This window comes from Rattus norvegicus, chromosome 9 (assembly GCF_036323735.1).
Source record: "Rattus norvegicus strain BN/NHsdMcwi chromosome 9, GRCr8, whole genome shotgun sequence".
Taxonomy (NCBI): domain Eukaryota; kingdom Metazoa; phylum Chordata; class Mammalia; order Rodentia; family Muridae; genus Rattus; species Rattus norvegicus.
This window is the reverse complement of record NC_086027.1, coordinates 83,590,974-83,613,986: the sequence shown is the minus strand read 5'-3', so window position 1 is coordinate 83,613,986 and position 23,013 is coordinate 83,590,974. Positions and strand designations below refer to the sequence as shown.

General features: G+C 45.7%; 2 protein-coding genes across 29 annotated transcripts in view; one reads left to right on the top strand and one right to left on the bottom strand.

Moving 5' to 3' along the window:
- Nucleotides 1–90: 90 nt before the first annotated feature.
- Nucleotides 91–22,669, top strand: Zfp142 (zinc finger protein 142). Of its 6 annotated transcripts, none has more exons than NM_001108225.1 (8): nucleotides 91–696; nucleotides 7,812–8,411; nucleotides 9,533–9,697; nucleotides 11,813–12,637; nucleotides 14,644–14,821; nucleotides 15,925–18,880; nucleotides 19,941–20,046; nucleotides 21,059–22,669. In NM_001108225.1, the coding sequence occupies exons 2-8, from the start codon at nucleotides 8,105–8,107 to the stop codon at nucleotides 21,526–21,528; spliced, it is 5,007 nt and encodes a 1,668-aa protein (NP_001101695.1). In that variant the 5' UTR covers nucleotides 91–696; nucleotides 7,812–8,104; the 3' UTR covers nucleotides 21,529–22,669. The 6 variants fall into 6 exon arrangements, with proteins under 6 accessions (NP_001101695.1, XP_038939606.1, XP_063123297.1 ...); XM_039083678.2 differs by lacking the exon at nucleotides 91–696 and adding an exon at nucleotides 2,591–2,870 and having other exon boundaries at nucleotides 8,121–8,411; nucleotides 21,059–21,998; XM_063267227.1 differs by lacking the exon at nucleotides 91–696 and adding an exon at nucleotides 2,591–2,870 and having other exon boundaries at nucleotides 21,059–21,998.
- Plcd4 (phospholipase C, delta 4) overlaps nucleotides 245–23,013 on the bottom strand; it is a 49,127-nt gene continuing 26,358 nt past the window's right edge. For 17 of the 23 annotated variants that reach the window (XM_008767187.4, XM_063266604.1, XM_008767184.4 and 14 more), the window contains one exon: nucleotides 22,447–22,675. The gene's annotated coding sequence lies outside the window, so the exon portion shown is untranslated. 23 annotated transcript variants of the gene reach the window in all.

The window sequence follows — 23,013 nt, the reverse complement described above, 5'->3', positions numbered from 1 at the left end:
ATAAGCGCCTCTAGGCCCGCCCCCGAATGCAGAATCTACTTCCTGCCACACCCACCACGAGGTCCTTGCCACTCTTCCCTGAAATTCTCGATGGTTCCGCTTTGGCGCTTCAGCGCTGGGGTACTCAAGGACACAGAGGGGAAACCATAGAGTGGCACGGGCCTCGAAGAGAGACAGAGTGACCGCCACACGTCAGATTCCCAGAGGCGCCTGGGCCGGGGGCGGTCGCATCAAAGGCCCCTGAGGAGCCACGCCAGTTCCAGTCGGACCATAGAGATGCAGCTCCCGCCAGCCCTGGGGTAGAAGGTGAGAGAGCGGCTGTCGGCGGGAACCAGGGGAAGTGCGGACGCTGCGAGCTGGAGGTAAAAGTTTCTCTAGCCCCAGCTTGAATAGGCCTTGGAGGTGGGAAGCCGTGGGAGGAGGTGCTGAGGGGAGCGCGTCGATGAGCGGGGCTCGGGCGCATCTCTGCTGCACTTGGGCGCCTCAGTCGCGTCACAGCTCCGGGCCCCGCCCGGGTATCCGCTGCCTCTCCTCAGGACCATAATCGTGACGATGCATCATCCCAAGCCTTGCAGGTTTCAAAACGCCTTTCTTTTCCGCTGGATCTCGTGACTTGGCTGTCGCCGCCTCCACTTTACAGATAGGAAAGCTGAGGCCCAGAGAAGCGAGGCAAGTGCATCTGTTCAAGGCCACACGGTGAGTCCAAGCCCAGAGGCGCGTGGGAACTGAGGTGCTTACTCAGGGGCGCCTTCTGTGTTCCTTTTTTTCTCCGGTGTCAAAGAAAGCACGTTACTTTTTTCTGGCTCACTCCTACCTCCTTCGCCTCGTCTTCCTGGGGCCATGTGATAGACTGGAAGACTGGCTAGAGCAGCAATAATAAGTAGTCGGTGGAGGCTGTGATTTCCAAAAAGCCAAGTGGCCTTCCCTGCCACCTTCTGAATTCCTGTCTGTACTTTTGCTATTTGTTTTTTTAAAGATTTGTTTATTTTATGTACGTGAGTACACTGTTGCTTTCTTCAGGCACACCAGAAAAGGACATCGGATCCTAATAACAGATTAAGCCACCATGTGGTTAGTGGGAATTGAATCCAGAACCTCTGGAAGAGCAGTCAGTGCTCTTAACCGCTGAGCCATCTCTCCAACCCTCTTGTTTTTAAGTGGATGGATTCTGCAGAATAAGGAATAGCCACTCTCCCCTGGCTCTTACTCAACTTCGGTGACCCAGTTTTGTTTTTTGAAACAGGGCCTCACTGTGTAGCTCTGTCCTGGAACTCACTATGTGTTTGTTCCAGGCTGGCCTCAAACTCACAGACACCTGCCTGTGTCTGCCTCCTGAGTCCTGGGAATTTAAAAGATTGTCTCATTTATTTCAGTCATGTTTAACAGGGTATACAGTTTAATTCTTTTTTTTTCTCAGTTGTGTGCCCACTGGAGGCTTTAGTAAGTTAGTGAAAAGGAAATTTACCTTGCATTTGAGGAACCACTGGCTTGATACCTTGGTTTAAAATATCTGGGTTTATTGCAACTCGGCTGATCCACTAAAATTTTTATTTTGTCTGACTTACCTAGTTTATTGGTGCTTAGTGTTGGTTGAAGTGAAAAATGTCAATGGACTACTCAACGCTCCATATCCAGCACTTGGGATATATAATAGCTCATCTGTACAGTGCTCGCCTTAGCATGCACAAAGCCCTGGGTTTGATCTTCAGCAACACATTAAAAGAAAAGTATGAAACTAGAGAAATGGCTCAGTGGTTAAGAGTAAAAGATGTTCTTCCTGAGGGCCTGAGTTCAGTTTTCAGCCCCCAAATCAGGTGTCTGATGACCACCCCAGCTTCAGAGGATCCACCACTGTTTTCTGGACAGCTGAGCTATATATCTAGGAAAGGAGGTTGATAAGGAGACCACAGCAATGCGGTGTGGTTTCTAATAGAACTACACACAGAGGCGGTCAGGCCCCAGAAAAGAGAAAATTCAGAATGTTAGGAAGCATCCAAAGCAGAAACGTTTATTTGCTTCAGGAGTATTTGATTAGCTAGGCAAGAGATTTCCATGGGTTGAATGGGAGAGGCAAGAAAGTAGAAGGGTCTGTAATTCAGAAGGGTCAGAGAATGGCAAATCATCTGGTTAGGAGGGCAGAATGGGAGGGATGTCTGGAAAGATAGGTCAGTGAGGACCATAAGTGAAGGGATATTATAGCTAGACTGAGGAATAATGAGGTCATCAGGTAGTAAGAGAGAGAGCCTCCAACCCACTCAGCTTTGTTGCAAGGGTCACTTAGCAAAAAACAGAACCTGTAATCTTTAATGTCAGCCTCAGCTTGTTGACTCTCTACTGATTTTATTCTCATATTTTTGTGTTGAATGTCGTTTTGAGAAGATTTAGAATAATAAAGTATGGCATGTTGCTATAAAAGGAAATGCCTAAATGTGTGAGGCCAACTTAAGAGAAATTAAGAGTTCTAACCGTGTGTGTGTGTGTGTGTGTGTGTGTGTGTGTGTGTGTGTGTGTGTGCGCGTGCGTGTGTGTGTATGTGTGTGTTTTCTGGTTTGTCAGCATTTAGGAGGCCACAGCACACAAATCAGTGATAATGACGGACCCAGCGTTGGCATCCCAGCTGACTAACGGCACTGGGGAGATGGATGGATTATGCTCTGAACTACTGTTGATTCCCCCACCTCTCTCAAACCGTGGAATCCTGGGCCCTGTCCAGAATACCTGTGCTTCTGGGGAGCCTGCACCTTTGCCTGCTGACCCAGGCTGTCTGCTGGTTGAGGCCACAGCTACTGAAGAGGGTCCAGGGAACATGGAGATCATTGTGGAAGCAGTAGCTGGAACTCTGTCCCCAGGAGCTCCTGGAGAGACCTCAGGTACAAACTAGTTGCTACCAGGCCAGTGGGACACACAGCCTTGAGGTTTTTTGTCTGTGCTATTTTGGTCCTTCTCTTTGAATGTGATGAGAACACAAGTAACATGCTATTTTTATACCCTGAGATGTTATAATTTGGTTTGCAGTTGGTGCATGTTGATGGATGGCTGGCAAGGTATGTGCAGCCTTGTAACAAACTTTTGGCAAAGTTTATCCCAAAAGAGCTTTGTGTCTTCTGGGCAGTAATCCAGAACAAGAAACCTTTTTGACGCCTCTGCCAATTTGGCTTGTCTTTGCTCTTATGGTCCTTGGGGAGGCTTTCTTCCATGCTGACCCTCAGCCAGCCAAGGATTGGGCCAAAGGCCCAGCCTCTTCAACCATCCTGAGTTTGGCAGGGCTTTCTAGAAGAAACTGTTTCCTTGCTCTAGTTTCCTGTGTATGGCATACACCCAGGGCATGCTGAGAGGTGGGCATATGACTTATTCCAGTGGGAAGTTCTCTTTATCCTCTGTACATCTACAACTTTCATTTTTTGCAAACTCCGTGTTTTAACTGCTGTCTCTCAGTTACAATGTTAAACTTTGTCTTCTGGCAGTATAGGATAATAGCAAAGGATGCTGGGGAAATTAGGTAATTAGACCATGTGAGAATTCTAAACTTTTCTCCGGGGGGTAAAGAGAGAGGACCTGAACACACTGTGTGATGGTTTGCACTTTTAATCCCAGTACTTGGGAGACAGAGGGTAGTTGAGTTCAAGACCAGCCAGTGCTACATAGTGGGACCCTTCTCAAAAAAAAGAGAGAGACATTTTAACATAAGCAAGTTAAGAGGTCTGGGAAGATGCCTCAGTGAGTAAGGACATTTGCCACTAAGCAGGATGACCTGTGTTTAGTCCCTAGAGTCCATGAGGTGAAAAAAAGAGAACTGACTCCTACAAGTTGTCCTCTGACCTCCACACATGTGAATGCATGTATATACAAATTTTATATAAATGAATTTTTTTTTAAGGTAAAAAAATTTTAAAAGCCAGTATTTTTAAATTTTTAGTTCATTGTTTTTTGGTTTTAGTTTAGTTTAGTTTTGTTTTTTAAACTAGATGTGGTGCTACACACCTCTAATTCCAGGATTGAGGGGGATTTCTGCATGTTCTGAGACAGAGATCTACATAATGAATTTCAGGCAAGCCAGGGCTACACAGAAAGATCTCTTGAGAAGAGAGAGAATGAGTGAATGAATGAATGAATGAATGACTATATGCAGTTCACAAAGAAGAAATAAAAAGAAACAATAGTCCTATAGAAGAATGCTTAAATTCAAATAGTTATAAAATAGAAGCTATTTTTGCTTCTCAATTTTGGCAAAAACTGTCTTTATTTTTTTTAATTCCTAGAGTTGGGGCTGGAGAGATGGCACAGTGGTTAGGACCATTGGCTGCTCTTGCAGAGGACCCGGGTTTAATTCCCAGCATTCACATCACAGGCAAAACACTAATCAATGCTCATAAAATAAAAATAAATTAACTTTTTTTTTTTAAAAAGTGTACTTTTTTTTTTTTTTTCTGGTTCTTTTTTTCGGAGCTGGGGACCGAACCCAGGGCCTTGAGCTTCCTAGGTAAGCGCTCTACCACTGAGCTAAATCCCCAGCCCCTTAAAAAGTGTACATATTTTTAAAATGCCTAGAGTTGAGGAGAGGCTATATAAGGATATATAATCTTGCAACTCTGGGGTTTGTTTTTTATACACTCTTCCTAGCTCTAGCTGATTTGGTAGGAAATTTGCTATATAGACTAGATTTGCATAGAACAAAGATCTGCCTCTGGGGTGTGAACCCAGATTATTGTATATAGTAGCTAATGGTTATACTGCTACTAAGCTGCATCTACAACCCAAATTAAGCTTTTGAAGATCAGTTAAGCTTTGTAGAAAATTTTACAATATGCACGTTCTGTCATAGTAATTCCACTTCAGAACCACCTCTTACAGGAAAACACACATGCAAGGGATGGGGTGTTATTGACATCGTCATTCTTGTTGTTGTTGTTGTTGTTTTTGGGAACATCTTAGTGGTCCATGAGGCAGAATTTCATTTAGATTTATCAGTGCTATGAAGTGCTACAAACAGGTTGAAAAGATAGAGTAGGGGCTGGAGAGATGGCTCAGCGGTTAAGAGCACCTGACTGCTCTTCCAGAGGTCATGAGTTCAATTCCCAGCAACCACATGGTGGCTCACAACCATCTGTAAAGAGATCCGATGCCCTCTTCTGGTGTATCTGAAGACAGCTACAGTGTACTTATATATAATAAATAAATAAATCTTAAAAAAAAAAAAAAAGAAAAGAAAAGATAGAGTAGATTTAATATGTAGTCACATAAAAATAACTTGGATAAGTGAGTGTGTGTTGTAGAAATTATTTAATCCAGGCCCAAGGTTTTTACCCTGCCTTAGCTATTTAAGTTCCCAGATGAAAGACACATGCAACCTTTATAAGGTTGCAATAAGCCTTAAACAGTACAGTAGCTGATACACTATTAGAATCTACTTTCCTGTTGCCAACCCTGAGTTATTACTATTTTTCATTTTGGCTGTTCTTAACTCCAATTGGGCAACCCAGAGAGTCATGTTCTCTTGACTCCTAACCCATGGCAGCTTCTTCCTCCTCTCCTGCATTTTCTTCCTCCTTCCTCCTCATGGTCCCTCTCTGATCCCAAGCCTGGGAAGACCTAGACCTCACCTATGTCTCTTCTGCACAGCTGTTGGTTGTTGGCATCTTTACCAATCAGAAATAACTTGGGGGTGTCTCTGGGGCAACCATTCTTGGAGACCCAAAATTAGCATTAAAATACAAGGAGCATTAGGCCAACACACTACAAGTGTCCTAGTCTGCATCAGTAATCCCAGCATTCCTTTAATCCTAGTCCTCAGGAAACAGGCCGAAGGATCTAGAATTTGAGACTAGCCTAAGCTACATAAACCAGCATGGGTACATGTCAAAACCCTGTCTCATGCTTCCGTACAATGGTTTACCAGACAAAAGTGTTTGCCTGACAACCTGAATTTCATTCTTAGAACCATGTAGAAAGTGTATATGTATGAGATGGCTTGGATCTATAACCCAACACTCCTTTGAGAGATGAGAGGTACAGAGAGGAAACTCATCCAGAATCTGGGAAGCTCAGATACACATCATGGGGGCAGAAGAGACCTTGCCTCAAAAACAAAAGTAGAAAAAAACTAAACTCCCAAGAAGTTGTTCCTTGCCCTTGATACATGTACCATGGCACACATATATACAAATACCTAAATAAAGAGGTAAATGTAATTTTTTTAAAAAGACTCTGTTTCAAACAAACAAAGAGCCCAACAACTTTGTCCTAAAGCAAGTGAACAGGGGTTGGAGAGGATAGTTTGAAAACAACAGTCAAATGTGGTAATGCACACCTTTAATCCCAGTACTCCAGAAGCAGAGGCAGGCAAATCTCTGAGTCCAAGGCCCTTCTAATCTACATAACACATTTCAAGACAGCCAGACTCTTGTCTCACTACCCCCTCTCAGTAAAACAATGAATAACAATAGAGAGCAAGCAGCTGGCAGAATAAAATGTAAGCCACGCTGCCCTGAGCTTGGGTTGAGGTTCTGCCACTAATGAGTGTGGTCTTAACTTTGTGGAGTTCCAAGTTGCCCTTTTCAGAGCAGCTGGAAGACTAAATCTTACCATCTTCAAGATCTGCTCACTCCTTTAAAAATTAGCAGTTATTATATCTAGCTCTTCTGAAAAAGTTTTTTTTTTTTTTTAAATTTTTGTCTGGATTTTTCTTTATAGACTTTGACACATATTCCTTAGCTTTTTGATATTCATGTGTGTCTGTTTTGCCTCCATGTATGTCCATGTGTGCCTGGTGCCTCTGAAGGCTAGAAGGACGTAACAGGTTCCCCTAGAACTGGAGTTCAGACAGTTGTGGATGATAGGAATTTAATCTGTCTTCTGGAAGAACAGCCAGTACTCTTCACACTGAGCCATTTCTCCAGCATAACACATCATTTATATTGGACATTTTTCCTAGTCTGTCATTGTTCTCTTGAAACTTTCTAAATTTTATTTCGGCAAAATATGCCTTTCATAATCTATATTAGATATTTTTCTAGTCTGATATTCTCTTGAAAGTTTCTCATTCTTATTTTATTTCTAATTTTTATTTGCCGTTGTGTATGTATGTGGTGTGTATATATGTTTGTGTGTGTGCACATATATGCTCTTTCGTAGATGACAGATCAGTACTGGGGATCTTCCTCAGTTGCTCTCTACATTTTTATTTTCCTTTACGTCTTATTTAGTTCTGGTGTGTGTGTGTGTGTGTGTGAGAGAGAGAGAGAGAGGGGGGGGGGGAGGTATGGACTTCAGTTCCAGTTCTCTGCTTCTACCATGTGGGTTCTGAGGATTGAATGCAGGTCGTTAGGTTTGGTGGCAAATGTCTTTTCAGCAGCCCCTCCCCCCTTTTTTGAGACAGGGTCTCTTACTGTACCTGGAACTCACCGGTTTGCTTAAGGCCACCTGACCAATAAGCTCTACAATCTGCCTGTCATTGCACCCTCAGTGCTGGGGATCCAAACTCAAGTATTCATGCTTATATGGTAGGCAATTTATAGACTGTGCCCCCTAAATATGCTTTCTGGATTTTATTGTTTGTTGATTCATTAACACACTTACTAAGCACTCATCTTGCCAAATATTTCACCAGACATGAGAAATCCAAAGACATGCCAGATACCAGACAGGTTATCCCTGACCTATAGGCTTATTATAGCCTAGTACAGAGCCAGACTTGAAGTCTGTCTGTATTCCATGACTAGAAAAGATTCACCTACGTTTCTACTAGTGACTAACTCCTTCAAGTCTTGTTCCATCTGATTCTGTGCCTTTCTCTGTCGGTCCTCTGCCTGCAGGTGTCCTGGTAAAGGTGGTGGAGGTATACTTCTGTGAGCGCTGTGAACAGAGCTTTGCAGAGCCTACTCTGCTCTCCCTGCACCAGTGCACTGAGACCCATATTCAGGCTGTGCAGGACCTCTCTAGTCCCCCATGCTCTGTAGAGCTGCCCCCCAGCAACCTCACCCTCCATGGCCCTCTACAGGACCCCAGCCTGCCAGATAGCCCCCTGCTATGTCCTGTATGTAGACAAGAGTTTGTCCAACCCCAGGCCTTGAAGAGCCACTTCAAGATTCACCGGGTCACTCCCAACATGTTCTCCTGCCCAGAGTCTGGCTGTGTGTTCTCTGCTGAAGATCGCAAGGGTCTGCAGCATCACCTGAGACAGACCCACAAGGCAGTTCCTGTGCCCTGTTCATTCCGGGGCTGCTCCCTGCTTTTTGGGAGTCAGCAGGGAATGGAGCTGCATCGGCAGGCCCATTACCCTTTCCACTGCAGCCATTGCAGCTTCATGGGCTCCAACGTCAAACTCTTCCGGCAGCATCAACGGAGCCATGGAGCCAGTACACGGGGAGAACTTTCTGCTGTTCAGGGCCTTCCATCACAGGAGCTACTGCCAGGTAGGTGGCCAGGGTCCAATAGTCCCATGCCTGAAATGTAGCCATAGTTGATTTCTTATGAGACATTTGTTTTCAGTATGACTGTTCAATGAATATGACAGAATGTAGTGACTTGAAGTTAGTGATATTGTAGTGATATGAAGTTAGTGACTTGAGAATGGAATTACTAGGGTGATATAGAAAGACTCTAGAAAACTTAACCAGTATAGAATACATGGGACAAAAGGAATTCAGTGTTTATGACAAGGAATGCAATTTGTCTTATGCAACATATAATCTGAAATTATTTTAGGAATATCCCCCATTGATTGATTTCAGACCCTAAGGGTGTGCCTGTCATTGACTGTTACTACTAGTAGAATGTGAGTGGTTTTAGATTGCCTTTAGAATGAGTGAAACTAGAATTGGATGAAATGGTGCCTGTCTGTAATCCTAGCACTGCAGAGGGTTAGAAATTCAAGATCAGCTTCAACTATATAGCAAATTCCAAGTCAACTTAGACTATATGTAATTATGTCTCAAATAAATAAACCATGTGTGAGTGGGTAGAAAGGAACAGGATTATTTTTAAAAGAAATCTCAGGAAGAGTGGTACTTTATTAATTTCTCCTTTTAGTCTCAAAACAACAAAACCAGCATGAGCTGAATGTAGGATCAGGGAACAGAGAAAATAGACCAGGAGATGACAGACTATGAGACCTTGACTTGCCTTTTTATTCTAATATCTAGAAAGAGAAGACCTTTCAGGGGCAAGGTGTAAGCCTGAAGTCTAAATTAGACTCCTCAGAAGAACTATGAGCAGTCAGGGTGCCGTGAACTATGCAGCCTTTAGCTCTGGAGACCTGGGCCAAGGAAATACATTCTAGTCTTTTCTGCCTCTTACCTCTCCCCACTTCTGAGTAACCTCAAAGTTCTGACATTAAAGGAGTCAGAGGTTTTTAGACTAGGTTTTTACTCTTGCTCCTCATATCCCTGTCTTGAATAAGAGTACATACACTTACTTAGCATCCAAGGTCCTTTCCTGCTAAAAAGAGAGAAGGGTAATCTACTTGCCAGTAAATAAAGTACCAGCATTCAGTACTGTCCTTGCCCCTTGTGGACTAAGTATTATGTGTTCCCAGCTGCCAAACTGCCTCCAGGAGACAGAGAACCTTCTGAGGAAGCAGGTGCGCCTTTGCCTGGGCAGGAGTCAGCTGAAGAAGAGGATGTAGAGGAGGAGGAGAATGTTGCCCAAAAAGACTCCCAGAAAGTCTTGGATAAAAGCCAAGGGGCTCAGCAGTTGGAAGGTAATAACATCACTGAGATTGAAGCTCTTCATGGTAGAGAGGAGTGGATACTGAGGAACCTGGCATTTAGGCTCTGGGGTTTGGATTTCTGAGCTTCAGTTCAGATCAATGTATGTTTGTTTGTATGTATGTATGTATGTATGTATGTATCTATCTATCTATCTATCTATCTATCTATCTATCTATCTATCTATCTATCTATCTAATGTAGATGAGTACACTGTAGCTGTCTTCAGGCACACCGTAGAGTGCATTGGATCCCATTACAGATGGTAGAGCCACCATCTGGTTGCTGGGAATTGACCTCTGGAAGAGCAGTCAGTGCTCTTAACCACTGAGCCATTTCTTCCCCCTACATGTATTCTTTCTGTTCTACTTAGACTCAAAAGTTAAGATTAGGGCTAGGGAAGTAACAATAGAGTAATCCTTAACGTGTGTGAGTTCTTAGGTTTAATCTCAAGGACTTAAAAACCACAACAAAGTCTAGTAGGCATTGATAAATAGGTTAATAGTGGTATGGGGCAGTTGTAAATACAATTTATTCTTGTAGGCAAGGTTTTCTCAGCCAGTGTCTTAGTTAGGGTTTCTGTTACTATGATGAAACACTTTGACCAAAAGCAAATTGGTGCTGAAAGAGTTTATTGAGCATACACTTCCATATCACTGTTCATCATTGAAGTCAGGAAAAGAATTCAAAACAAGTCAGGCACCTGTAGGTAGGAGCTTATGCAGAGGACATGGAAGGGTGCTACTTACTGGCTTGTTCAGCCTGCTTTCTTATAGAACTCAGGACCACAAGCCCAGGAGTGGCACTACACACATCCTCCATCAATCACTAAGAAAATTTGCCTTATAAGCTTGCCCCCAGCCCAGTTTTATGAAGGCATTTTCTTTTTTTTTTTTTTTTTTTCGGAGCTGGGGATCGAACCCAGGGCCTTGCGCTTCCTAGGTAAGCGCTCTACCACTGAGCTAAATCCCCAGCCCCGAAGGCATTTTCTTAATTGAGATTCTCCCCTCATTGCTGACTTTAACTTGTGTCCCATTAACAAAAAACTATCCTATAGAGACAGGGACCTCTTTAGCAGGGAAAAGGAGTTCTGTTCATAGTATAGATAGTACAGGTTATTGATGATGTACCTGTTTTGTTTAACTTCCTAAGACTTTTTTTCTGAATCTTCGCTTCCACTTTAGAACTCAATAGAAACAATTCATTCCACAGAGATTATATTTATCTCTGGTAAATAAAGAGGTTCTGACTGTATTTATTACCGTCTCAATTATCTAGAGCTTGGTGAGCCAGTGTGTGGGAGTGTAGAGTACTTTTCTTTTGCTTACTCATTTGAGGCTCTTTCCTTCTCACCAGCCCTACTGATCTGTATAAAGCAAGGGCAGCAAGAATAAGAAAGCTCGGGGGTTGGGCATTTGGCTCAGTGGTAGAGCGCTTGCCTAGCAAGCGCAAGGCCCTGGGTTCGGTCCCCAGCTCCGAAAAAAAAGAAAAAAAGGAAAAAAAAAAGGAAGAATAAGAAAGCTCTATGCAAATTCTCTTGTGCAGTAGTTAGGAATAGGCTAGAGAGATGGCTCAGTGGCTAAGAGCACTGCCTGCTCTTCCAGAGATCCTGAGTTTAATTCCCAGCAACCACATAGTGGCTCACAACCATCTGTAATGGGATCCAATGCCCTCTTCTGGTGTGTCTGAAGAAAGGGACAATGTACCCACATATATAAAATAATTTTTAAAAAAAAGTTAGGAATAGTGGGTGACTTGGGAAAACACTTGAACCAGGCCACAAGAAGGTATGGGTAGTTCTTGTGGTCCTGTTTTTCTTTTTCTTTTTCTTTTTTTTTTTTTTTAGTTCTTTTTTTCGGAGCTGGGGACCGAACCCAGGGCCTTGCGCTTCCTAGGCAAGCGCTCTACCACTGAGCTAAATCCCCAACCCCGGTCCTGTTTCTCTTAATAGAGGAGTCTCTTACCTCCTTTTGAAACTCTTGTGTTTGGTTTTCATGATGAGAAAGGCCGCATGATATTTGTATCTGGGCAAACTGGCTTCTATTGTCTGTCATTAGCTAATGAACTATCAGAGAGTCTGACTCCTAACTCTGCATTCTCTTTCATAGGGCATGTGGCTTCAGGCACTGAGTCTCTCTTCAAGACACACATGTGCCCAGAATGCAAACGCTGCTTTAAGAAGCGGACCCATTTGGTAGAGCACCTACATCTGCACTTCCCAGACCCGAGCCTCCAGTGTCCTAACTGCCAGAAGTTCTTCACCAGCAAGAGCAAACTCAAGACACATCTGCTGCGGGAGCTGGGTGAGAAGGCCCATCGATGTCCTCTGTGCCACTACAGTGCAGTGGAGAGAAATGCACTTAACCGTCACATGGCCAGCATGCACGAGGATATTTCCAACTTCTACTCAGACACCTATGCCTGTCCTGTCTGCCGTGAGGAATTCCGCCTCAGCCAAGCACTCAAGGAGCACCTCAAGAGCCACACAGCAGCAGCTGCAGCAGAACCTCTACCCCTACACTGCTTTCAGGAGGGCTGCTTGTATGTAGCTCCCGACCGTAAGGCCTTTCTGAAGCACCTAAAGGAGACCCACGGAGTGCGGGCTGTGGAGTGCCGCCATCACTCTTGTCCCATGCTCTTTGCCACAGCCGAAGCCATGGAAGCCCACCACAAGAGTCATTATGCTTTCCACTGTCCCCACTGTGACTTTGCCTGCTCCAATAAGCACTTGTTCCGTAAACACAAGAAACAAGGTCACCCAGGCAGTGAAGAACTACGGTGCACCTTCTGCCCCTTTGCCACCTTCAACCCAGTAGCCTACCAGGACCACGTTGGCAAGATGCACGCTCATGAGAAGATCCACCAGTGCTCTGAATGTAACTTTGCCACTGCCCACAAAAGGGTGCTTATCCGACACATGTTGCTTCATACTGGTGAGATGGCTTCCATCCTTATAATGGTGGTGAAGGTGATGGTTAGCACGAGCTTTTGCTGTGTACTACGCATCACACAAAGGGCAATGCTTACTGTGCTTCGTTTGACTCAAATGAGGCATAAGTTGACTGTCATTTAACAATAGTCAAGCTATCATCTGAATCCAGGTAGTATGATTTCTGAACCCGTGTTCTAACACTGGACTATCATTCCTTATGCTTGTCCAGTTATAGCTACCCCTAATCAAGTGCAGATAGGTGAATATTCAGCCTTTATAGTAAGGAATTCTAGGCCAGAACAGATAACTTCCTTCATAATTCAAGTTTTAGGACAGTTTGTTGGAGCAGGACAGGGGAGAATAATCAACCATCCATATACATTGTGAGACTTCTAGTGCCCTGAAAATTGTACTTGGTTGTTTTGGGGGGTTTTGGGTTGTTTTTTGTTGTTGTTGTTTTTGTTTTGTTTTGTTTTGTTTTGTTTTAACTCAGGATCTCTGGGAGAGTATCACTGCTCTTAACCACTGAGCCATCTCTCCAGCTCCTGCAATTCTTTTATCTTAGACTCTTAATTGATGGCTAGTTTTACTGAATCCTAGATGGCAGCTAAGTCAGGCCTTCTGCTACAGCATCATCTCTGTGATTGGTGCAAACTTCTAAGAATTGATGGGCTATTAAACCAGTTTCTACAGAAACTGATTAGTAGAATACTCTTTAGACAGTTCTATCGAAGCTATCATTGACCCCATTGAACAGTTCATTTCTGTGCACAGTTTATTCACAGTCTCTAGTTCCCAAGGCCTTTTCCTAAAATCTCTACCTGTGTCATGTTACATAGTTTATAGCGTTCTTCCTGTTTCATCCTTTACAATCTCATAGTCAAGGCAGGAAAAGATAAGGGACAGAAATTAGGAAGTAAATTTCGGTCTACAGTAAGGCCATAGAGAGCTTTGTTGCCTGCCCTTTAGCATACAGAAGTGGCAGAAGGGTAAGGAGGTCTTGAAGGAGCACAGTCACTAGCCTGAAGGGTAAGGAGGTCTTGAAGGAGCACAGTCACTAGCCTGAAGGGTAAGGAGGTCTTGAAGGAGCACAGTCACTAGCCTGAAGGGTAAGGAGGTCTTGAAGGAGCACAGTCACTAGCCTCTTGGTGCCAGGTGTGGAGCAAGTACTGGGACTGCTTGTCCTTGAGTGCTCACTGTCACTGATGACTTTGGTATGTCTTATTTATATTTATTTATTCATTTATTTTTGGGTTGTTTTTTTTTAAACAGGTGTTCTCTGTCTCCCTAGCTGACCTGAAACTTGCTCTGTAGACCAGGCTGTCCTCGAACTCAGAGATTTGCCTGCCTCTGCCTCCTGGGTGTTGGAACTAAAGGTGTGCGCCATCACTGCTGGGCAGTTATGTCTTCTTTAATACATCAACCATGTGAGATCTATATTGTGTTGCTCCCTTTCTGGAAATAAGATTAACAGGCTGCCCGAGGCCTGGTAGATTTCTCTGTCTTGATTTTTCCCACCTATAAAGTAGTGGTAATAATAGCACCTTCGTAGTTTTATTATGAAGACTCAGAGGAGGCACTTTATACAATGCTCAGGCACATAGTGAGAATTGTATAAATGCTGGCTGTTCATACATATTACTCTGTTGGAATCTAGAGTCCTAGTTCTGTTTCTTCTCTTGTTTTAACCTGTACTCAGGAAATAAGGAATTAAGTTACAGGTGCCAACTACTTTCCAAAAAAAAAAAAAAAAGTCACAGGTAGACTTTAATCTTACAAAGCTTACTCAGTGCTTACTTTCTTCCTCTCTTCTTTGGTATAGGACTTGGAGGAACTGTCTTGAGACAGTTCTAGTATAGCCTTGTTTCTTGTGGAGTTTGCTATATACCTGGTAGTACATAAAACTTTTGATCCTGCCTGGCATCATAGCAAACTTGCTGGAAGAGATGATATGGCCACTGTCAATCTCTCTCTGACCTGTGTTCTTTCCCCTACACACAATATAAGGAGAGAAACCTCACAAATGTGAGCTCTGTGACTTCACCTGCCGAGACGTTAGCTACCTATCCAAGCACATGCTGACCCACTCCAACACCAAGGATTACATGTGTACTGAATGTGGCTATGTCACCAAGTGGAAGCACTACCTGAGTGTGCACATGCGGAAACATGCAGGGGATCTCAGGTAAGAGCACACACGTTTGCATCCCTGTCCCAGAAACATTATGCTAGTTAGCTCTTGCATCAGGCTTCTGGCCCCGTTGCTCTCTCCATTCTAACACCATTCTCTGATACTGTCATCTTAGCTCCATCACCATCAGGTGAGCCCTGCATGTCAAGAGCATTCTGGGCCAGGAGGAGGAAAATGGAGATCAAAGTGTCACTTGGGAGCTGAGGAGATGGCTCAGTCAGTAAAGTGCTTGCCTGCAATCATGACAGTTTGAAGAGTTCAATCCTCAGAACCCGCATTTTAAAAAAAGTATTACTTGAGTGCTTAGAATTTGGTCTCAGGGGGCTGGAGAGATGACTCAGTGGTTAAGAGCACTGACTGCTCTTCCAGAGGTCCTGAGTTCAAATCCCAGCAACCACATGGTGGCTCACAACCATCTGTAATGGGATCTGATGCCCTCCTCTGGTATGTCTGAAGACAGTGACAGTGTACTCATATACATATAATAAATAAATAAAATCTTAAAAAAAAAAAAAGAATTTGGTCTCAGGAAAATGGATCTACACACTTAAATGGCACCAAATGGCCACTTTAAGATCTCTAACCTGTGGACACAACTGCCTAGGGGCTTGGTCTGTAGCTGTTATGCCTCCGCTGGAGATTGACAGCAAAGCACAAAAACCTGCCCCACGGGCTGTTGCTGTACCAATTCCTTGGAATTCATGTGGATAATGCCACCCTGCACACCTGCCCCACTCTACTCAAGATTACCTTCTTGTAGAAAGTAGTTTAGGAACTCAAGTAGGATACTTCTAGCATGCACAAAGCCCTGATGGAGTTCAATCCCCAGCACCTCGTCAAGGTTGCGCGTGGGAGCAATCTAGAGAACAGCTCTGAAGCTTAGGTATCTCTGCCCATCACTTCCTTTCGGACTTTTAGGCAGGCTCTTCACTTCAGTGCCTTGGCCTCACCTATTTCACAGGATGGTGAAAGGTTGTTTAAATCAGAAGGTTCATGTGCAGCATAGAGTGCAGACCCAGGCCCAAAGTATTTAGTCAGTGACTGTTACCTGTTATGATTTATTGTTATGATTGACTCTTCTTTGTCCTTCTTCCCAGATACCAATGCAACCAGTGCTCCTACCGCTGCCATCGGGCTGATCAGCTAAGCAGCCACAAACTACGGCACCAGGGCAAGTCCCTCATGTGTGAGGTGTGTGCCTTTGCCTGCAAGCGGAAGTATGAGCTTCAGAAGCACATGGCTTCTCAGCACCACCCTGGCACACCTGCCCCACTCTACCCCTGCCGCTATTGTAGCTATCAGAGCCGCCACAAGCAGGCCCTCCTGAGCCATGAGAACTGCAAGCATACCCATCTCCGTGAGTTTCACTGTGCCCTCTGTGACTACCGTACCTTTAGCAACACCACACTCTTCTTCCACAAGCGTAAGGTCCATGGCTACATGCCAGGGGACCAGGTTTGGCAGTTCTGCAATGCCAGCCAAGAGTTGGAGGGGGCCAGGCAGTGCCTGGCACCTCCTTCAGACTCAGGACCTTCAAGCCAGCTATCTGCTCAGCCTGAGAAAGAAGACCATGAACATGAGATTGGGGCCAGCTCCATTGTGGACCAGGCCCTGCCAGAGACAAATGAGGAGGCCAGCACCAAAAGGCAAGATGGCATTGAGGCTCCCCAAGAGGATGACCAGGTTGGCAGCCCCAGCCTGGGGGAGGTGGAAGAGGGTGGCTGCACACTACACTTGGAGGCCCTGAGAGTAGAACTAGAACCTGAGGCAGAGCCACCACCCCTTGAAGAGCTCACTGAAACAGCTGCTGTGGAGTTCAGGCCTCTAGAGCCCTCAGGACCCCTCAGAACAGACAGACCGGGTGGCCTGGCAGAGCCTCAACTGCCCGACTTTGACAGTGCTGGGACCCCTGCCTTTGACAGTGCTGGGACTCCTGCCTTTGACAGTGCTGGGACTTCTGCCTTGGTTGCTGAGGAAGAGCCTCTTCTGGAGAAGCTAGCCTCTGAACCTCCCAGAAATCCCCTAATCTCTGAGGAAGCGCCTAACACATTCAAGGCAACTCTGACTGCCGAAACTGTACCGTTGCCTCAGGTTCCTGAGTCAGAGTCACTACTTAAGGCCATGAGGAGACAGGACAAAGAACAAGCAGAAGCATTAGTGCTGGAGGGCCGGGTGCAAATGGTAGTGATCCAGGGAGAAGGAAGAGCCTTCCGCTGCCCACACTGTCCTTTTATCACTCGCCGGGAAAAAGCCCTAACTCTGCACTCCAAATCAGGGTGCCAAGGTCGCCGAGAGCCCCTGCTGTGCCCCGAGTGTGGAGCTAGCTTTAAGCAACAGCGTGGCCTCAGCACCCATATGTTGAAGAAATGCCCTGTTCTTCTCAGAAAGAACAAGGCTTTGGCTTTGCCCAAACCTGTTTCTCCCACTCTACATCCTGAGCTCCCAAGTAGCCAAGCCTCACAGGATGCTGAAAGTAGGAAGCCCCCACCTTCACCATCAAAGGTAGAGCTCTCGATTTCAAAAGATGCTTCTTCTGAGCTCCCTGGGGAGCCAGGAGTAGAGGAACATCTTCCTACGCCCTCTGACTTTCCAACCTCTCCACCAGGAAACTCCTTGCCCACAGGGACCTCTGAGAAGTTCCACTTTGAGCAAGGCAAGTTTCACTGCAACTCGTGCACGTTTCTTTGTTCTCGGCTCTCCTCCATTACCTCCCATGTGACTGAAGGCTGCAGAGGAGCACATAGCCAGGGAAGAAAGCGTGGGCGCCCCCAGACCCATGCTGTTGTGCTGCCTCTTAACAATGGGGACTCTACCCTCCTGAATACTGGGAGTACAGACTCCAGCCCTGGTGATAGGGACACAGCTGTGGTTCAGAAGCAAAAGGGCACCCTCTACTCCTGCCCAACATGTCCCTTTAGCTGTCAGCAGGAACGGACCCTGAAGACTCACCAGACACAGGGCTGCCCCCTTGAGCCTGGAGATCTGCACTGTGGTCTCTGCCCATTTACTGCTCCTGCTCCTGCAGCACTGAGGCTCCATCAAAAGCGGAGGCATCCCACTGCATCCCCAGCCTCTGGCCCGCGGCCCCTTCTGCAGTGTGGGGACTGTGGCTTTACCTGCAAGCAAAGCCGGTGCCTTCAGCAGCATCGGCGGCTCAAGCATGAGGGTGTGAAGCCACATCAGTGCCCTTTCTGTGACTTTTCTACTACTAGACGCTACCGGTTAGAGGCCCACCAGTCTCGACACACAGGTGTTGGCCGCATCCCTTGCAGCTCCTGCCCTCAGACATTTGGTACCAACTCCAAACTGCGTTTGCACCAACTACGAGTCCATGACAAAACACCCACCCACTTCTGTCCACTCTGTGACTATAGTGGTTACCTTCGTCATGACATCACTCGCCATGTCAACAGCTGTCACCAGGGTACCCCATCCTTTTCCTGCTCTCAGTGTGAGGCCCAGTTTAGCTCAGAAACAGCACTAAAGCAGCATGCTCTGCGACGACACCCAGAACCAACACCTTCCTCTGGCTGTCCTGTAGATGTCACTGAGGGCCCGTTACACTGTTCCCACTGTGGCCTGCTCTGCCCCAGTCCTGCCAGCCTTCGAGGACACACCCGAAAACAGCACCCAAGGCTGGAGTGTGGGGCCTGCCAGGAGTCCTTCCCTAGCCGGCCAGCACTGGATGAACATCGGAGGCAACATCATTTCAGCCATCGCTGCCAGCTCTGCAGCTTTGCTGCCCGGGAGCGAGTAGGCCTGGTGAAACACTACCTGGAACAGCACGAGGAGACTTCAACAGCACCCTCAGATGGGGATGCTGGCCAGCCCTCTCTCTGCTGCCCCTTTTGTGACTTTGCCTGTCGCCATCAGTTGGTGCTTGATCATCATGTAAAGGGACATGGAGGTACCCGGCTCTACAAGTGTACTGACTGTGCCTATAGCACCAAAAATAGGCAGAAGATTACCTGGCACAGTCGCATTCACACTGGGGAAAAGCCTTACCGCTGTCACCTCTGTTCCTATGCCTGTGCTGACCCTTCTCGACTCAAGGTAAGGTCAAGGACCACATGATAGGAACTGCAAGGAGTGTAGGCTTTGGATTCTGGTCTCTGTGTGTGTGTGTGTGTGTGTGTGTGTGTGAGAGAGAGAGAGAGAGAGAGAGAGAGAGAGAGAGAGAGAGAGAGAGCGTGTGCCTAATGCTTACAAAGCAAGAGGAGGGTTGAGAGAGAGAGAGAGAGAGAGAGAGAGAGAGAGCGCGTGTGCCTAATGCTTACAAAGCAAGAGGAGGGTTTCAGACCCTCTAGAACAGAGGTAAGAACAGTTGTGAGCTGCCGTTTGGATTTTGGAAACTGAATCCTGGTCCTGTGGAAGAGCAACCAGTGTTCTTTAATTGCTAAGCACTGGATTCTGTAACACATAATTCAGTTGTGACTCTGAATAGGTTCCTTAACTTCTCAAAACTTAGATTCTTCATCTGTAAAAGGGATAAACACAACTTTATGAGCTTTTGTAAAGATAAATTCAATAATTGCCATACAGTGCTTTGGGAATATAATAGCTAACATGTATTAAACACTTAAAATTTCCCAGCACTGGGGGCTGGGGATTTAGCTCAGTGGTAGAGCGCTTACCTAGGAAGCGCAAGGCCCTGGGTTCGGTCCCCAGCTCCGAAAAAAAGAACCAAAAAAAAAAAAAAAAAAAAAAATTTCCCAGCACTGCAATTTTAATCCTTTAAAAATTCAAGTTGGGTCCCTGGGTAGGGAACTCAGGGATAAGAATGCTTGCCTAATAATATACACAGGCGTTGGGATTAGTCATCCATATCATATGCATACACACAGACAGATGCTTGCACTATTTCCCGTGTTAAAGATTATTAGACAGAATTAGGGGTTGGCTTACCCAGTAACACAGCTAGTAAGAAACAACTGGGGGTTGGGGATTTAGCTCAGTGGTAGAGCGCTTGCCTAGGAAGCGCAAGGCCCTGGGTTCGGTCCCCAGCTCTGAAAAAAAAAAAAAGAACCAAAAAAAAAAAAAAAAACCAACTGAAACCTAAGGAGAAGCACCCTATTGTATGGGGAATAAACATCTGCATTCGATCTTCCTTCAGTACCACATGCGGATCCATAAGGAGGAACGGAAGTACCTGTGCCCCGAGTGTGGGTACAAGTGCAAGTGGGTCAACCAACTCAAATACCACATGACCAAGCACACAGGTGAGTGTGTGAGTTCACTGTCCTGTTCCCTGTTCTCTAGAAAACCTGACCTCCCTGAGATGTTGGATATCCTCACTCATTCAGAGCCTACATCAGTTTTCTTTGACACTGAGAATAGTGGGTACACTAGAAGAACAAATACTAGAAATGGTTCCCCAGCCCATTGAATAGAAACCAAAGAGCGGGTAAACCTGAAAACCTGGGCAAGTGTATTTCCAAAACTTCGCCTGTGAACACGTTCACACACATAGAGGGTCACACATGGAGAACCTCCAACTCAATTTTCAGTAACTACTGAGAGATACTTGGTTTCTATGTGGATATGGTAGAAAGATTGTGAGTGAGGAGAAAGGTGATTTTCTTTTAAGATTTATTTTTTTATGTGCACTGGTGTTTTGACTGCATATTTGTGTGAGGGTGCCAGATCCCCTGGAACTGGAGTTACACATACGAGTGCTGGGAATTGAACCCTGCTCCTCCGGAAAAGCAGCCAGTGCTCTTAACCCCTGAATCATCTTTCTAGCCCCAAGTTCCCCATCGATGTGTCTTTTGCTCTCTAGCATATAGAATCCACTACAGAGAACTGTAAAGGATTGATGACTGGGTACCTTCTATTACAGCATGTCATTTCTGCAGTGTGGGAGTATCTTTACCTCTTCCTTCTTTGAATATTTTCTCTTTTTTTTTTTTTTTTTTTAAAGTTTGGTAAGAAAATGTCTAAATGGAGTCTTGAGTCTTTAAATTTTGTAGTATCATATGACTGAGGAAGGGTTAGAGTTTCCCATTTAATAACCCGTCATCGTTGAATATTCGTCACTGTTAGGTAGGCTAGTTAGTTACAAGTCCAGTTAGCCGTCAGCATCCATTGGAACCTGTGTGTTAGGTGTACCTGGGACAGAATAGTATGGTGATTAGCTTGTTGCTGTGTTGCTTATATCCAAGTATCATACTGATTTATGATTCACTGACCCTGTTCTTCTCTCTTCCATGGTGATTTGTGCTTGTCCTATAGGACTGAAGCCATACCAATGTCCTGAGTGTGAGTACTGCACCAACCGTGCTGATGCACTTCGTGTACACCGGGAGACGCGGCACAAAGAGGCACGGGCTTTCATGTGTGAGCAGTGTGGCAAGGCATTCAAGACACGCTTCCTGCTGCGCACCCACCTCCGAAAGCACAGTGAGGCCAAACCCTATGTTTGCAATGTTTGCCACCGTGCTTTCCGCTGGGCTGCTGGACTGCGACATCATGCTCTTACCCATACTGACCGCCACCCGTTCTTCTGCCGCCTCTGCAGCTACAAGGCCAAGCAAAAGTTCCAGGTGGTCAAGCATGTGCGTAGGCACCACCCCGACCAGGCTGACCCCAACCAAGGTGTTGGCAAAGACCCTACCACTCCCACAGTGCATCTACATGATGTGAAACTGGAAGATCCCAGCCCTCCGGCTCCTCCTGCTCCCCCTACTGGACCTGAGGGCTGAGCCCCTTCCCCATCTCTGGTATAGGAAAAAGATACAGGCCAAGATATGCAAACTGGAACTATAGCTAGCCTGAGGAACTCAGGGCGTGAGGGAGGACTGGCTTTGGGATGTCAGTGTGGCTGGAACACACTCTCTACCCTTGGGACTCTAGCCTTTGAAATGAACAGTTATATAAAAGATAGGCTTGGACTAAACCATTGATTTCTTCTTGAGTAGTGTTATGGTTTGACCTGTGACTGAATCTCCAGTGACCACCATTGTTGCATCAGAGGCCCTGGCTATAAGGGCTTTGTTTTGTTTTTGGTTTTGTTTGTTTGTTTGTTTGTTTTTCACTCCATCATCTCTTTCCTTTTTACTGCTTCAAATCCTATTTTCTCTCACCATTTTCTAAAGAATTGTACCTAATTGCATGTGTCCTTGCGCCTAATGCTCTGTAAAGCATGTAAACAGAAGCTTACCAGTTTAACAGACTTGTCTGGCTCCCTGTCCTATGGTCCCTAGGTTGTCATCTCCTCCTGAGCCTCTGTCCTTTGTCTCTTCCAACCTCAAAGCAGCTCTAAAACAGACCTAGGTTACCTGTGCAGGCTCTTTCTTCCCTTGCTCTTAGATTCAAGCTCTTATTTGTCACAAGAGGATTCCCACCCGTTCAGCTTCCCTCCAGAAGCAGCTTTAAACAGCAGTCGGAGAACTGGCGCAGCAGCAGCAGCAGCGAGTACAGGCATTGAGGCCGTGTAAAGGCCTAACCAGGGAAGGCTATACACCTTCTCTGCTTTTGCTGCATTCCTTATAGGCTTCTCTTCCATTCCCATTTGCAGCACAAAGAGGAGAGCCATTAGAAACTCTGTTTCTCTGCACCACAAGGCTCCCCTCCGTACTTCCCCTTCTTGCCCAACAATGACAGACCATACAGAAGCCAAGTTGGACAGAGAAGCTCTATTTAGACCAGCTAAGGAGCAGCAGTCCAGTGGGGACTCGGCTGTGCACTGTTCTCTAGAGTCATAGTTCTGGGTCAGGATTCTTCCTCAACCTTCACCTGGGAACCTTGGTCCGCCACTGATCCTTTGGCTGGCTCTGGATGCTGAGGAAGTTGTAGGTTGGAAAAGAGTGCATCTGTAGATTGTTCTGCTTCAAGACCCTCCCTGTGTTTCTAGTCAGAGATGATAGGAAAGATTAACAGAGAACCTGAGAATGGAACTAAGCCTAGGGCAAGAATAAGGGGTGAACTCTAGCACAGAGTGCGCAAAAGGGAAGGGCAGGAAAGACTAGATGAAAGATTAAGATTTGCTTAATGGGGTTGGGGATTTAGCTCAGTGGTAGAGCGCTTGCTAGAGACCCTGGGTTTGGTCCCCAGCTCTGAAAAAAAGAAAAAAGAAAAAAAAAAAGATTTGCTTAATGAGGGCAAGGTATGCTGGTCAGAGAAGCTCAAGTCTTTAATGCTAGCACTCTGGAGGCATTGTCAGATGGATCTGAATTTGGGGCCTGGAG

Bases quoted from the DNA above. Each gene is read 5' to 3' on its own strand.
- Zfp142 (XM_063267227.1), top strand. From the start codon at position 2,591: ATGACGGACCCAGCGTTGGCATCCCAGCTGACTAACGGCACTGGGGAG. The intron at 8,412-9,532 runs GTAGGTGGCCAG...ATGTGTTCCCAG, and splicing joins ATCACAGGAGCTACTGCCAG to CTGCCAAACTGCCTCCAGGA. The intron at 14,822-15,924 runs GTAAGAGCACAC...CCTTCTTCCCAG, and splicing joins AAACATGCAGGGGATCTCAG to ATACCAATGCAACCAGTGCT.